General features: G+C 41.4%; 1 protein-coding gene across 1 annotated transcript in view; it reads right to left on the reverse strand.

Annotated features, from left to right (window-relative positions):
- Positions 1-16,431, reverse strand: part of SZT2 (SZT2 subunit of KICSTOR complex) — a 117,140-nt gene that overhangs the window by 100,068 nt on the left and 641 nt on the right. Inside the window, exon 2 of the mRNA XM_072420651.1 lies at positions 793-918. Within this exon, the coding sequence (XP_072276752.1) occupies positions 793-918 (126 nt within the window). The remainder of the gene's footprint in view (positions 1-792; positions 919-16,431) is intronic.

Raw genomic sequence — 16,431 nt, forward strand, 5'->3', positions numbered from 1 at the left:
CCATTCAAGAATTTTCCACTTCTTTGCTTTAATAAACTCCTGGGTTGCTTTGGCTGTATGTTTTGGGTCATTCTCCATCTGTAATATGAAATGCCTCCCAATCAATGCGAGGAGAGCCGCCCACGCTCCCACTAGTTGCGCTCCCGCTGTCACACAGTCATTATCTTTAGAGCAGTGGAAAAAGGGCCGCCGGCAGCTTTAGCACTGACACTGCCGCCGCTTCTACCTCCTGTCATTTGCTGCCCCCAACTCACCAGCCACAGACCAGCACAAGTCCGCTGCCCGGGGGTTGAGGACCAATGTTATATCTGAAGAAATAATTTTTTTCTCTCTATTCAACCTGCCTAATCCAGAAAGCAATGGCAGGTCAGCTCGCTCGCTCCTTCCCACCCTACTCCCTGGACATTGAAGAGTAGCTGGATGAGGGCATTCTATACTCTGTCCTTCTATAAAGAAGTTCACAATGGTATACAGAGCAAGGTAATACTGCACTGACACATGTAAAAAAATGAAATCATTTTCATATTGTTTGAAACTTTTCAAACAATAAACTTTAATCATATGGGACTTTTAAAATAATAGACTCTTTATAGTTTGAATTATTACAAATATTGGGGATGTGGCATTGTTATTATTAATATTATTGGCTGCTGTTCTCCAAGGATGACTGCTCTTGTATTTAGTACATGAAAACATAATATGATTAGGTGTGTTTATCAAATCTGTCTTCCTTTTTAGTTTTGATTAGAGCAAAATGGGAAACAAAAAACAATGACAATATTCTTTACTTACCAGCTCCGATTCAGGAACTGATGAAATGGATTGATGCAGATTTGATAGGAACCAAGCCAGGCGAACATTTCGAGAGATACGGTAATCCTTCTTCATAAGCAGGAAGACCTGCCCGGCTTCTTCCACCTGGAAAATAAAAGCAGCCAATTTAATATCTCAGAAGTATTACATTTGTATTCAGTATTTGCACAAATAACACAAGTGATACTTCACCAATCCATAGCCTGGAATGAACGCCTCAATGATAAATGCTGTTCTGTATGATACGCCATGGCTACCTAGTAGATGTAACTGTTATCAATAGCGGTTTTTCACATTTTTTTTTTGTGAATGGAAGAGCTATAACAGAATGGTTTGCAAGGGTGACCATTACATACACTATTATTTTTAATATTAATAAACAGGATTTATATAGCACCAACATATTACGCAGCACTGTTCATTATTAGGGGTTGCAAATAACACACAGATACAGACAGTGATACAGGAGGAGGAGAGGACCCTGCCCCGAAGAGCTTACAATCTAAGAAGTGGAGGAAGTATCACACAATAGGAGAGGAGATATGTAGTGGTGGGAAGTAGTGAGGGTTTAAGAGACAGAAGAAGACGAGTAGGCAAATACATTTAAACTACATTATATTACACGAATAACAAGATCTTTTAAAATAAAAAGCAAAGGTTCTCATTTATCCAGGTCATGATTTAACTAATAGTGTTTGAAAAGGCCATTTCACCAAAATGAAAGTTCTGCTTACATGAGAAAGGCAGCTTCCGCTTTATAAATCACTTACCATATGCAAGTGAAAACAACACTTGTAGAGGATAAATTTAGGATAAACTTGTCTAACTCTTTAACCTTCCAATGGAGTCCAACGCAATGCAAAACAGGTAAAATTTCATATCTCTTTTTTTTTAGCACTGTTTCTGTGTTACCTTCCCACTGGACACTGCAGTCTGTTACTAGATTTACCACAGCAATTTTTGTTTTACTGAGCCGCCTCTGTGTTTTTGTTTTACTACCTTTTGATCCCAGCAGTAAGTTATTTTTTTTAACTTCTTGCAACAATATAACAGTTGTTGTTGTTATTGTTATTATTATTATTATTATTATTATTATTATTAATAATAAACAGTATTTATATAGCGCCAACATATTATGCAGCACTGTATATTGAATTGCAAATAAAAGACAGATAGATAAAAGAGAGAAACAGGAGGAGCGGAGGACCTTGTCCTGAAGAGCTTACAATCTAGGGGGTGGGGGAAGTGTCACACAATAGGAGGCGGATATGGAATGGTGGGAAGTAGTGAGGGTTTAGGAGAAAGGAGAACACGGTTAGGCGAGTCTGGGTTTTGGGGACTCTTTTAAATGCACAGAAAGTAGGAGCAAGCCGAATAAGATGAGGAAGACCATTCCAGAGAGTCGGGGCAATGAGGAAGTCATTAGTAGGTCATTGGAGGAGCAAGAGGGGTACATCAGGTCTGAAATGTAAGTGGGACAAGAATTATGGAGGGATTTGAAGGCAAAGCGCAGAAGTGTGAATCTGATTCTCAGGTGAAGTGGAAGCCAATGAAGAGAACTACAAAGAGAGGCAGCAGAAGAGGAGTGGTGGGAAGGCTGTGTATAGGGGTAGGTAGAAAATGACAGGACCTGAAAATGTTCTAAATATGGGGGGTAAATGAGGGGGCATAATCGAAGGTGAAGCCAGGACAATGTGCCTGAGGGGAGGGAGGAATATCAGTGTTATTAACAGGAATATGTCATGAGGAGACCTGGAATGTGAGAGGGGAAGATGATGAGTTCGGTTTTATCCAGGTGGAGTTTAATGCAATTATTGTTACCATAATAACAAACTTAATAGGCTGTAGGCCAAAGTTAGTAGTGTCCGTTACCTTCACAACATGATTGATTTGCATATCGAAATCTTTATATTTTAGGGGATAGAAAGCTTTGTATATTACACTTGTTTGTCCAGACATAACATTATTGTCTGGAATTTCCTACATGTATTTTACAACCTTATCAAATGAGGAAATATAGTAATAAAACATTCTGGAAAAAAATATTTGAGAAAAAGGAATGTGAAGAATGAAAATAATGTGGAAAGAATGTGAGGGGGGAAGACAGCTCAGCGTTCAACCATTTCTGTAATATTTCATTTGTATCAGAACACTTTTTCTTAACTCAGACGTCATTGTGAATCAGCGTTGTCCCCATTTCTAATTATTATCTGCTGATCCATAACTGGGACTGGGCCAAAAAAAACACACAGGACACGTTACTTGAATAGGTTTCTTTTTTAATTTAAAGTCTGAAACCAATATTTTCTTTTTGGATTAAATAGAGGTCATTTTTTCTGTGCCCCAATCAGGAGACTTCCAGTCACTTTCTGTTCAAAAAAGTTTTACTTTAAGCCCTATTTAATGTACAGCACTGTGTAATATGTTGGCGCTATATAAACACAGTTTTAATATTAGTAATAATAAACTACTAGATTGTAAGCTAGGTGGGAGGGCTGTGTATAGGGCAGGTAGGTGGGAAGGCTGTGTATGGGGTCGACCCACTGACACAAAAAGCTTTTGTATTGTCATTTTTGGAAGCCGAAGTGTCCTGAAAACATGATCAGAGCATCCCTAGACTACAAGCCATTAAAATAGATGATGGAGAGGAGTTATAAACATTACAACATAACATTTTAATTCTTATGTAGGAGGAGAAGAAAGAAGTCAATTTTGCAACATGTTGGTCCTACTTATCACAGGATGGGGGTTGATGAATAATGATATCAATAGCTCAGCATAGTGGCTCAGTGGTTTGCAGCACTGGGTCCCAGGTTTGACACTCGGCCAGGACACTATCTGCATGGAGTTTGTAGGTTCTCCCTGTTTGTGTGGTTTTCCTCCGGGTACTCCGGTTTCCTCCCACATTCCAAAAACATGCAGTTAGGTTAATTGGCTTTCCCCCAAAATTGTCCTTAGACTGTGATAATGACATATGACTATAGTAGAGACATTAGATTGTGAGCTCCTTTGAGAGACAGTTAGTCACGTGACTATTTTTATTTTTACAGCGCTGTATATGTTGGTGCTATATAAATACTGTGTAATAATAAAAAATAGTTATTGGTCTAATCCAGAGGTTGAAATAAAAAGATAGACACCTGTTTTTTTTTTTTGTTTTTTTTGACAAGAGAGGGTATTGTATTCAGTGATAAATCTCATAGAATACATTACCTTAGTGATACATAACAAAAAGTTTTGGGTGACATGGAATCATGACATTACATCACAGAGATACTAGTATCAATACGCACTCTTGCCAACAAAAAAACTCAGGTGTCTATCTTTTTATTTCTGTCTTTGTATAATTGGGGTTGACAGTCCGTGTTAAGAGATATATCCCTATACATTCTCTACAACCTTGAAACTAGCACTCCACTGTTACATCAACCTCATTTTTATTCCTAATCCAGAGGTTGCTGGGGGTTCCTTGAGCAGTTTGCACCTCTCAGGTCAGTATAAGTGACCCCAATGATCTTTTTGGCTATCAGTAAGGGTGACGTTCTTCCCAATGGCCAGCATTGTAAGAGGAATTCTTCCCACTGACCACCACACTAATATACTGTGATCTGTGGATATAATAATTATAGCCGGGGTTCCCAGAAGACCAGAAAGTAATTTCCAGGGTCCCCCTCATGTTAAAAAGGTCAAATAACACTTCCTTGACTCTAACTTGCTTCATACGTGTGTAGCTGTTGACTGAAATCCAGCTTTAAAAATGATTTTTAGAAGTTCTGATCCCGAGCTGTGATAATTCCCTGCACACAGATGACTTATATCACCAGACGTGTTCTGCAGGTCTTCTCCCCCTGACAAGATCTCGTATACAGAGTTCAGGGGAGTGCGGTGGTATTGTGCTTTGGGAGGGTCGGCTGAGTTCACTCAGGTAGGAGCTCGCTTTATCCACATCCTGCACATTGTTTATACAGACCTAGAGAGATTACAGCATATGGATAGAGCAGAATGTTTACTTTATTCAGGCATGCAAGGAGGGGGTTCTCACCACTGATAATGAGCTTTTCTTCATTGAAGAATTCACAAGAAGCACACCTCCATTATAAGGCTACGTACACACGTGCAATAATTGTCATTAAAAAACGATTATGTACGAATATTTCGAAAGATCGCATTGTGCACGAGACTGTACATGCTGTAACAATACGATCCTTTATATATAATCCACCAATAACGTAAACACACGAGAAATTACAAGTGAATAGAAACAAGTTATGGAAAGGAATAAATATGTAGTTAGGGGATATTCCCAATCCCTCCTCGCATACAAGTCAGGTTAAGCCTTACCCCTGGTATTAGTATAAAAACCGAAGACAGAAAAGAGTTCGGGGGGTTTTTCGGCAATTCAAAATTATATTGTAAGCAACATTGGTGAAGAATGACAATTCATATAAGTGTACAATACATAATAGTGGTCTATCCCAATAAATATTCCATGTTCTATATTCTCTGTGATTCGGCACTGTGGCTTTTTTATATGAGATAAAAAGCAGCACTTTTTATTAAAGGAATTATATAGCGCTAACATATGAGGCAGGGCTGTACATTAGATAGGGGTTGCAAATTATTATTATTATTATTAAACAGGATTTATATAGCGCCAACATATTACGCAGCGCTGTACATTAAATAGGGATGACAGACAGACAGTGACACAGGAGGAGGAGAGGACCCTATCCTGAAAAGCTTACAATCTACAAGGTGGGGGGCTAGGAAGAATATAAAGAAAATACATTTTTAATGACAATTGACAAAGAACAGATCAAAGAATAGGTTTGTGAAAGCGTAAAATAAATCATACAATCCACACAAATCTGATCTCTTCCCTTCAACCTCTCCTGCATGCCGCATGTAATATATAGATGGTGTACAAGGGTTTCATATAATGGTTGCTACTGGAAACAACTGAGCAGAGGAATGCATTATGTAAACGATTGCACGGTGCTATGTTGCAGGACCCTGCCTGTGTCATGCACCCATATGGCTTCCCCAATGTTTTTATATAACTGAAAGATCTGGAATAATAATTGAAATAAAAAATTATAATAATCAGAGGTAGTCACTAAATTTTCATATTATTATTACACAGTATTTATTTAGTGCCGACATATTACGCATCGCTGTACAAAGCCTATAGTCATGTGATTAGCTGTCCCTCTAAGGAGCTCAGAATCTAATGTCCCTACCATAGTCATATGTCAATAATACAGTCTAGGGACAGTTTTAGGGGGAAGCCAATTAACCTAACCGCATGTTTTTGGGATGTGGAAGAACCAGAGTACCCAGGAGGAAACCCACAAAAACACGGGGAGAATCTACAAACTCCATGCATATAGTGCCCTGGCTGAGATTGAAACCTGGGACCCAGCGCTGCAAAGGTCGGAGTGTTAACTTCTGAACCACCATGCTGCCCATTTAAGCCTAGGTGGTAATATCATTGCAAAGCGCAAATAAAGTTCTGCTTTAAATTTGGCATCAGGTAGGTGCTTATCGCAGAAGGAGACAGGGGAAGTTCCTTTTGATATAAGTAATGTTACCTGCCTGACTGCCACCCATGTGCAGGTGCCAGGACTAAATGAACTCATGCACAGGAGTTATGTCATCCTGGTCCAGCCAATCACAATAAAAGAATATGGAGGCACCTGTGATGGAGAGGAGACAGGTGAGTAACCCCAGGGTTTAGTGGGCGCAATACCAAAAGTTTTACTTTATATAGACAACCTTTATTATTTTAAGACCCTTATTTTAGCCGCCCTCCTTTTGTCCTTTCTTCCGCAGAGTTGCGGAGAAGGGGCTTTTTCCAATGCCTAATTCACACATGCGCAGCGGGATCAGCACTCTTTTTTCCCCATTACCAGCAGGCCAAGACATCCGATATCCGGCCTGCACAGTGCGAGATCGGGTGATGTAGCCATAAGAAGAAAGAAAACGGAAGAAGATCTTGGTGCTTCTTCTGCGTCGAGACAAAGAAGGACTCCAGGACGGCACAGGACCGAACCGAGGACAGCTATGGAGGGATCCTGCACATAGAGATAACGACACGATCGTTCGTAGATATTGTACACACAATAGATACGATCGTTTGAGCGATAGAGGAACTATGTGCACGACAGGAAAGTGAACGAACGTTCGTTCATTACGCATGCTCAGACCATGGACGATCACCGAACGACCGTACACACGAACGATGTTCAACGATCGTTGTCCAATCCGATCCGCCGGTCCGGTCGTTCGTTTCCAACGACTTTCCTCGTTCGTCGGCGTCGTTGGTTACTTTTTTACGAACGATTTTTTGCCCAATCGATCGTTCGTTTTGAACGATAAAAATTGGAAGTGTGTACGCACCTTAACAATCCTTGGGGACATTAATGTGAAGGACCTTACCCAGCCACGTTCTAATATAAGTAAACAACACACTACCAACTAACAACACCAATTGTGCTCCTGTGTTGTCACTCTTTGTCAATATACAATGAATATACAAGTGCAAGTACTTCATTTTGCAGAACCTATAGACTGGAAGACTAAGGACAGAATAAGAAGCCGAGCATGCCGATAGGAGGAGACAGAAGAGTGATGGAAAGATGAACATAACCATCCACTGCTTCTCCTATTAATGTTCAGTCATGGGGTAGAGAGCAGATTTTGGCCGGTTGTAGCAGAGCTGTGTATATCCCAAAACTGAATGAGCAGAAATACAAATCTTTCAGCAGGTAAAACAGCTCCTATATATGTATTGAATCTGTGCAACCAGCATTTCATTTGTCTGCAGCACAGCTTTAATACGGACCTGCTGCTTTGCCCTGAACTGGCTAAACATAAGTTTAATAAAAGTAAATGAACGAAAATAAAGTTTTGCAGTCCATTGCATGATTTTAGGGCCAATGTCATTGCCCTAGCTCATCTGCTCTTACATTTCCAAAAACATGCAGTTAGGTTGATTTGCTTCCGCCAAAAAAAAATGACCTTAGATTGTGGTAATGACTATGGTAGGGATATTAGATTGTGAGCTCCTTTGAGGGACAGCTAGTCACATGACTATGGACTTTGAACAGCGCTGCGTAATATGTCGGCGCTATAAAAATACTGTGTAATAATAATAATCTACACTTATCTTTTAGGTGAGCAAATTGGAAAATAATCTAAATTACTAGCCCCCCTTCTCTTAACCCTGTCCAATTTATCAATGATCCACCTTGTGTATGGGTGGCCACTTAATGAACTGCGCCATCATCATATTCCCCAGGCTGACATCACTCTGTAAACATTCACCATGAGTACTTTGAACCCATCACTACATCTGAATCATTAAACATTAATCAGGGGTCATAAATGTGACACAGACACAAAGAGAGCAATCATCCCAAATCCTCCTATAGACACAGGGGATCGATAAATCGATGGGAAAAATGAATCGTCACACCTCAGCAGGTAGGGCAGCTTCAAAGAAGAACGCAATGAACCCTGAGGTGACCCCAGCCAAGTCTACCGGACAAATGTGTCACCGGAAAAGTCAGATCATTGCAATGAATGGCTGACAAGAAGTTTTTTTGAGTATAATAAAATGTTTGTAGCTGTGAATACAGCAGGAATGGGTTAAACTCTGTTGTCACCTTATTTATTTACTTTGCTGTCTGTGTTCCACTGGGACAATTTAATTTCACTTTCTGTCACAGAGATGCAACATAAATATAGAGGAAATCTCAGAAAGTCAGGTGGATTCCATTCTTACACAGTTATCCCTTAAACAAACGCCCTGATTGAAGGAATTCCCCTTTGAATGAACTCTAAAATCTTTTATTTCCCCTCAATGACAATGCTGACCAACAAAGACCGGAAGAAATAAAGAGCCTGATTTATGAAAGCTCCCCAAGGCTGGAGAAGATACACTTTCATCCGTGAAGCTGGGCGATCCAACAAACCTGGAATGGATTTCTTCAAAGTCATTTGCTATTTCTTAGCAAATGTTTTAAATCCTGGATCAAATCCATTCCAGGTTTTCTGTATCAGCCAGGTTCACTGGTGAAAGTGTATCCTCTCCGGCCTTTAATAAATCAGGCCCAATGAGTCTCCCTAACAGATGGCAAAAACCTGACAAAGAGTCTAACCTGTCCACATTGTTCTAAAAATTATGAAATACGCTGTAAAGACCAAGCAGCCTATTTATAAAGGGGAAAAAAGTCTATACACCAGAAACCTGGAACTATATATACACAAATAATATGTTCCAGTTCACCATCTATAAAGGTGAAGAGCAGCTTAGAAGATCACCTGATCAAAACTTGATCTCCTAGATTGTAAGCTCTTCGGGGCAGGGTCCTCTCCTCCTCCTGTGTCACTGTCTGTATCTGACTGTCCTTTGCAACCCCTATTTAATGTACAGGGCTACGTAATATGTTGGTGCTATATTAATTCTGTTTAATAACAATACAAAACAAAATGTGTTGCAGCTTTTAAAATATGGATATATAAATACTCTGATCTGGTTTCTAAAATTAGAGAAGATTCTGTTTTCTGCTGTTTTATAAAAAATGAAAAAGTCTTAAAAAATTTGGGATCCGGAACGTTTTTTATTAATTTTTTGCAGAAAGGGAAAGGTGATGTCCTTTTTGCAATAAGCATTCTTACCAGCCCTATCACCCTCTTCTTTAATTAAAATCCATGCACAGCTCAGTGTTGGTTGCAGGGGTACCCAGCACACCCCGGCTTCCCCTGCAGTTACCCGGACTGAATGAAGTCGCACACTTTTACAATCCTGGCCCAGATGATTAGGATGGCTAAGGATCGGAATATGGACAAAGAAGAATAGGGACACATGCGTATAAACAGATTTCAGTTCTGTCTTAAAGCATCTTTCTCACTATGTGCTATACATTGCAGCTTACATAGTGTGTGATGCATCAGACAATGCACAGAAAGTAATGACTGACTGATGTTCTCATAATATGCAACGACAGTTGTTGTGCACTGCCCCATTCAATGTAATAATTGGGGGTCAAAATCACAACAGACAGCAACTTAGGTGTCTGTGCATGGAAACCCAAATCTGTTAAGCTGCGTACACACTTCCAATTTTTATCGTTGGAAATGACGAACGAACGACGAACGACCGATTGGCCAAAAATCGTTCGTAAAAAAAAAGTAACCAACGACGCCGACGAACGAGGATAGTCGTTGGAAATGAACGACCGGACCGGCGGATCGGATTGGACGACGATCGTTGACCATCTATCGTGTGTACGGTCGTTCAGTGATCGTCCATGGTCTGAGCATGCGCGGTGAACGAACGTTCGCTCACTTCCTGTGGTGCACGTCACTTCCTGTATCGTTCAAACGATCGCATCTATCGTGTGTACAATATCTTTGAACAATCGTGTCGTTATCTGTAGGTACAGGATCGGTGCCATACGATCGTTCGCAGATATCGTGCAGGATTGTTCGTCGTTCGTTTACCAACGATAAAAATTGGAAGTGTGTACGCAGCTTTAGTGTGCACTGCACTTTTCTATTCTGACCAGCAGGATAACTGGGGGTGTAAAGGAAGATACAAAATTATACTTTTTTCTCTTGCTCCAATATAATGTTTTTCAACCAGGGTTCCTCCAGAGGATGCTGGGGGTTCCTTGAGCAGATTGCACCTCTCAGGTCAGTTTAGGAGACCCCAATGATCTTTTTGGCTCTCTGTAAGGGTGACATTCTTCCCAATGGCCAGCAATGTAAGAGGAATTCTTCCCACTGACCACAACACTAATATACTGTGATCTGTGATCTGTGGATATAATAGCTATAGAAGAGGTTCCCTGAAGACCTGAAAGTTATTTTAGGGTTTCCCCTATGTTAAAAAGGTTGAGAAAGGTGGCTCTAGTATGACCCTCAATCTTATACCACCCCCACACCCCCCGCCTGACTATCTCCAGAAATCACTCGCTGACATCCACAACTCTTTTTAAAGTTCTGATTAAGCTGCATTAGCTTCACCTCCTCCTTCCCAGATAACCTTAGGATGTGTTTCTTGTATATCAGAAGTGGGGCAGACCGAAGGGGTTATTTACTAAAGAACTGCAGAGCTCAGCACTCTCTCCTAGGACAAAGCATTCCAGACCGGCAGGACGCTCACACATTGCCTAAACCTCCAAAATAAAAATAAACTGGATCAGCACAACAAGCTTTCAGCCAGATCAATCAAAAGAGAACTCTGCAACATTCTAACATCACCCAACCTAACCGGATCACATGATCACCGGTGTGACGTCAGAAAAACCATCTCCTATTCCTGGCATTGCTCAGCCAGCCGTAGAATCTCACGCCTCTTGCTGAACTCCAAGCTACATACAGAAAATGGAAATTCCAATTGTAATATGATCAAATAATAAAAAACTGAAGCTGAAAGTAATACACTTCTATCATATGGGGACAATGATAACTTGTTGTGCGGTATCTATAGAAAAGTAGCAATTGTCATCCTTGGGCAGGACACTAGAACACCCCATAACATAAGGGGGGGGGGAGTGTTCTGTAGAGAAACCAAGAACAATGCTAATCACTGGATGGGCAGCAAAGTTGCTCAGTGGTCAGCACTCTGGCCTTTGCAGCCCTGGGTTCCAGGTTCGAATCTCAGCCAGGACATTATCTGCATGGAGTTTGCAGGTTCTCCCAATGTATGTGTGGGTTTCCTCCGGGTACTCCGGTTTCCTCCCACATCCCAAAAGCATGCAGTTAGGTTAATTGACTTCCCCCCAAAAAAAATTGACCATGGATTGTGTTAAAGACATATGGCTATGGTAGGGACATTAGATTGTGAGCCCCTTTGAGGGACAGCTAATGACATGACTATGTACAGCACTGTGTAATATGTTGGCACTATATACTGTGTATTAATAATAATAATAAGGTAAAAATTACTTTTTTTTTCCTCCTTTCTCCTCCCCTTCTGTCTTTACTGGAGCGCAGAGCTTCCTGGGAAACACACGTCACACATCCCAGGAGGCACTTGGAGGCCAATCTCAGGCATGCGCATAAGAAGCTTTTTCCAACATGGGGAAAAATGCCAATCTCAGGCATGCACAGTAAGAGCAGCAAAATTTTTCCGCCATTTTTCGCAAGCTACATCAACCAATCTCGCGCCTGCGCAGTGCCAGATCTAGGATTTAGCCTGAAGAAGAAAGAAGGAGGAGGAGGAAGATGGCAACGTCTGGCGCTTTCTCTGCACTAGGACATAAAGAGGATTCCAGGGCGGCGCTGGAGAGATTGAGGGATTTGCGGAAGTAAAAATAAGTAGGATTTTTTTTATTTTAGGTTTAGTTCGGCTTTACTCACCTGTACTTACTTCTTGGCTTCATAGTTGTAATATTTGGCCAGGCTGGGATGATGATAGCGTCCACGCAGGAGTTCATTCAGTCCCATCAACCGCAGGAGAAGCCAGGATTGGCAGGTAATCAGTGACTGTCCCCAACGCGAGGAAGGTAAGAATGATTACTGTAGGAGGGACATCGCCTGACGCTTTCTGCAAAAAAAACCCCGGCCTAGTCGCAAACTTTTAAAGTGGAAAAGAAAAATCACATTTACCTTTAATTCCATAGATCCATCAATCCATCAGGAGGTTTCTTCGTTTGGGTCCCAAGTTGTCCCGATATCAGTCTTCGGCATGTTCCTCTTTGCCGAGAGCCGACATCTTCTCTCATCTTCCCGATTCTTCTTCCTGCATCACCTGACCTTGCACTGCGCATGCATGAGATCAGCAATTTTTTCTTTCATTTATGAAAGGGCTCCTTCTGCGCATTCCTGAGATCAGTACATGCACAGAAGGAGCAGCCAGGAGCCTCCCAGGATGCGTGACATAGGTATCCCGGTAGGCCGCAGCGATCAGACAGAAAGGTGAGGTGTTGCACTTAAAAAAAAAAAAAAAAAGGTAGTCTACCCTTTTATGTAAAATAAAAATTTTGAGCTTAGGTCCGCTTTAGGTTTAACCCCCCTGGTGGTATTCTTGAGCGTGGCTCGTGGTGAATTTTTTGCACCAAAAGCGGTAACCCCGAGCCACACTCGGGGTAGCCTAGAAAATATTCTACCTGCTCCCCTCGACCCAGCGGCGTCCTCTAGCGATCCCCGCCGGGCTCCTGCATCACATCCTCTTCTGGATCCATGTGATGTGTTAAGTGTCGGTACGCTGAGGAGGCGTGGCCTGGCGGGGAATTTAAAAGTAGATTACCATGCAATCTGCTTTTAAAACATTGATCACAGTGATAAAGTTATAAAAAATAAATCCAAAAAATAAATCCAGAAGTTTATCTATTATTGTATCCATGTTTGGACAAATTTTTTTTTAAATAAAATTAATAAATTTATTGTTATTAAATCATTTCATTATTGTTTATAATTATTATTTATGCGTATTTATTATATTATAATTTATGATTTGTGTTTCAAACTTTATCATACCCAGGTGCTATTCCTAAAAATTACAGGCCTAAAATATTAAACAACAATTTTCCAAGCGACTCAATGTACCGCTTTTGACATAATTAGACCGCCAGGGAGGTTAAGTGCTCTGTGCATTTCTGCAGGATGAACAGCTTTTTCTTGCACTTACTGATCAGATAAAAGAAAACTATTTCAATGCCATATCGTACAGATCCACAGGAAGCAAACAAGAGAAGTCCAATGATACAATGAAAGCCTTGCTGCCTCCAAGAAGCCAGTACATAGCCCAACATGGGCTACATACCCCAATGCCAAGCGACCCTGCAGACCTTCCATAGTCCACATAGTTCTCACTATTCGTTTATCAAATAAAAGGTATGCACAGGATAATAGGCATCATTATGTTCTAACGCATTTCGCACCACGGGATTACACATTTCACACACATCCAGCATTGAAAACTTAATGGAATGGAACTGTCAGGGTTTTACATGCACTGTAGGGATCCATATATCACTATACACCCCATCATAACATGAGCAACACGCCAGATATCCCCCCCTCCTCAGGTATCCCCCGGAGGTTCCTCCACCCCAGGCATTTAGGGCAGTTGAGTCTGAAGCGCACTTTACATGCAACCCTGAGATTTTTATTACTTGCTATATGATGATAAATGAGTGGAGGGCTGTGATTTCACAGCTGATCTGCAGGTAATACTGAGATCCAATCACTTTACAAGTACAGCACGTCATATGCGGCTTCTACTGCGTTTTGAAACACACGCACTTTGATATCACTGAAACACAAAATGTGTTCATCAGAAAAGTTACTTCTTACTGACAGAAGGTAGGTAGTACGGGCAGCTCCCACTAGTTATATGAGGGTTGTAATATAGACAAGGGGCAGATCCAGTCCATACATAGGCCGTGACAGATACACATAGTAATGAGCAGTTGATATATAGATAATGGGGGCAGCATGGTGGTTCAGTGGTTAGCACTTCAGCCTTTGCAGCGCTTGGTCCCAGGTTCAAGTCTGCATGGAGTTTGCAGGTTCTCTTCGTGTTTGTGTGGGTTTCCTCCCACATTCCAAAAACATGCACTGAGGTTAATTAGCTTCCCCCTTATATTGCCCTTAGACTGTATTGATGACATATGACTATGGATGGTAGGGACATTAGATTGTGAGCTCCTTTGAAGGACAGCTAGTGACATGACTATGGGCTGTGTAATATGTCGGCACTATATAAATACTTTGCAATGATATTATATTATTACTATACTCAGGGTTGAGAATTGGGTTGATTCAGCCCTCAGAGGGGAGTTTTAGGGTAGTACAGTCCTAGTTGGGGATTACTAAATTTGTAGAATCAGCTTAGGGGTACAGAGGTGATGCAGCATTAGTTTGTGGGGTATTAGGGTGATGTAGCTTCTTTTGGAATTAATTACAGGTAGTCCCCAGGTTACATACGAGATAGGGACTGTAGGTTTGTTCTTAAATTGAAGTTGTATGTAAGTCGGAACAGGTACATTATTTTAATAAAGGTAATTAGGACAGATGTTTGTCTCAACATATTATTAGGCAGCGTGGTTTGAGTTACTGTATAAAATCCTTACTGTGCGTTAATCACAAACTTAGCAAAGAAAACAAACTTTATAGAACCTAGACATTCAATAACTTCTGGAGCAAGCTGTGCTTTGATATGTAAAAACATGTCTTGGTCATTAAAGAATTACAAGATGTTGAAGAGCTCTCTACCCTAAGATCACCCACAACCTCTGCTGTGTTTAGCAAAAGATTTCTTCTGCAAATCTTGCAAGCCGCCCCCTCCCCCCATCAAGCCTCCGTCCTGCACAGAGCAAGCAGGGAAGCCCCATTCCTATCTAGAATGCGTCTGTATGTCAGATGTCCTTAACCCAGGGACTACTTGTATACCAAGGTAACGCGTACTAGAGAATGGTAGCCCTGATAGGGGGTAGGTGCAGTGTCCTGGTTGGGGGGTATTGCTGTGATATAGCACCAGTTAACGTGTGTTAGGTTATCACTGTCCTAGATGAGAGTAAAGGGGTAGTATGAACTTAGTGGGGGGTTATTAGGGTCGTATTTACTCACTTGGGTGGCACTGGGGTAGCACACTCTCAGTCGGAGTATAGTACAGAATTGGTTGTGGATAGTAGGGGTAATACAGGATATGTTGGGGGGGGGGCGCTGGGCTATTAAAAAAAAAAGTGTTGGGGGTGTATTAGGATAGTAAAGACTGATGGGGGTATTAGTTACCACCTATTTAATGTACAGCGCTGCCTAATATGTTGGTGCTATATAAATCTGTTTATTATTATTACTAATAATACAGCCATGGTTTGGGGGATAATGGGGTAGTACAATCTCAGCTGAGGAATATTGGGGTAGTACAGATTTTATTTAGGGAAAATGTGATAGAAGAGCCTAGATTGTGGGGTAACAAAAACTGCAGGGTATAAGGGTAGTACAGACTCAGATGGGGAACTAGGATCCTACAGACTTAGATGAGGGGTATTAGGGTAGTACAGACACAGTCGTGGGGTAATGGGGCAGTACAGACTCAGTTTGGGGTATTAGAATACTACTGGGGCAGTACTAAGTATTGTTATTGTACAGATGCTGTGCAGGGGGCGGGGGTATTAGGGTAATAAATACTTTGTTTGGGGATATTTTGATTTAGGTTTAGTACATACTTAAATGGAGGGTAATAGCATACTACAGACCCAGTTGTGAAGTACTGGGGCAGAACAGATGCAGTTGGGGGTAACAGAGTAGTACAGGTTATGTTTGAGGGTTTTATGATCGACTTAGCGCAGACTCTGTTGTAGGGTACCAGGGCAGGACAGGCTCTGTTGTGGGGTATTAGGCAGTACAGACATTGTTCGGGGTATTAAAGATGGAGGGTAATAGCATACTACAGACTCAGTTGTGGGTTGCTGTGGCAGTAGCCTTTACTGGGGGTATTAGGGCAGTACAGACCCAGTTGTGGGGTAATGGGGAACTACAGGCTATGTTTGGGGGTAGTGGGGCACTACACCGTATGTTTGGGGGTAGTGGGGCACTACACGCTATATTTGGGGGTAGTGGGGCACTACACGCTATGTTTGGGGGTAGTGGGGCACTACA

The sequence above is a fragment of the Pyxicephalus adspersus genome, chromosome 8 (assembly GCF_032062135.1).
Source record: "Pyxicephalus adspersus chromosome 8, UCB_Pads_2.0, whole genome shotgun sequence".
Lineage (NCBI taxonomy): Eukaryota > Metazoa > Chordata > Amphibia > Anura > Pyxicephalidae > Pyxicephalus > Pyxicephalus adspersus.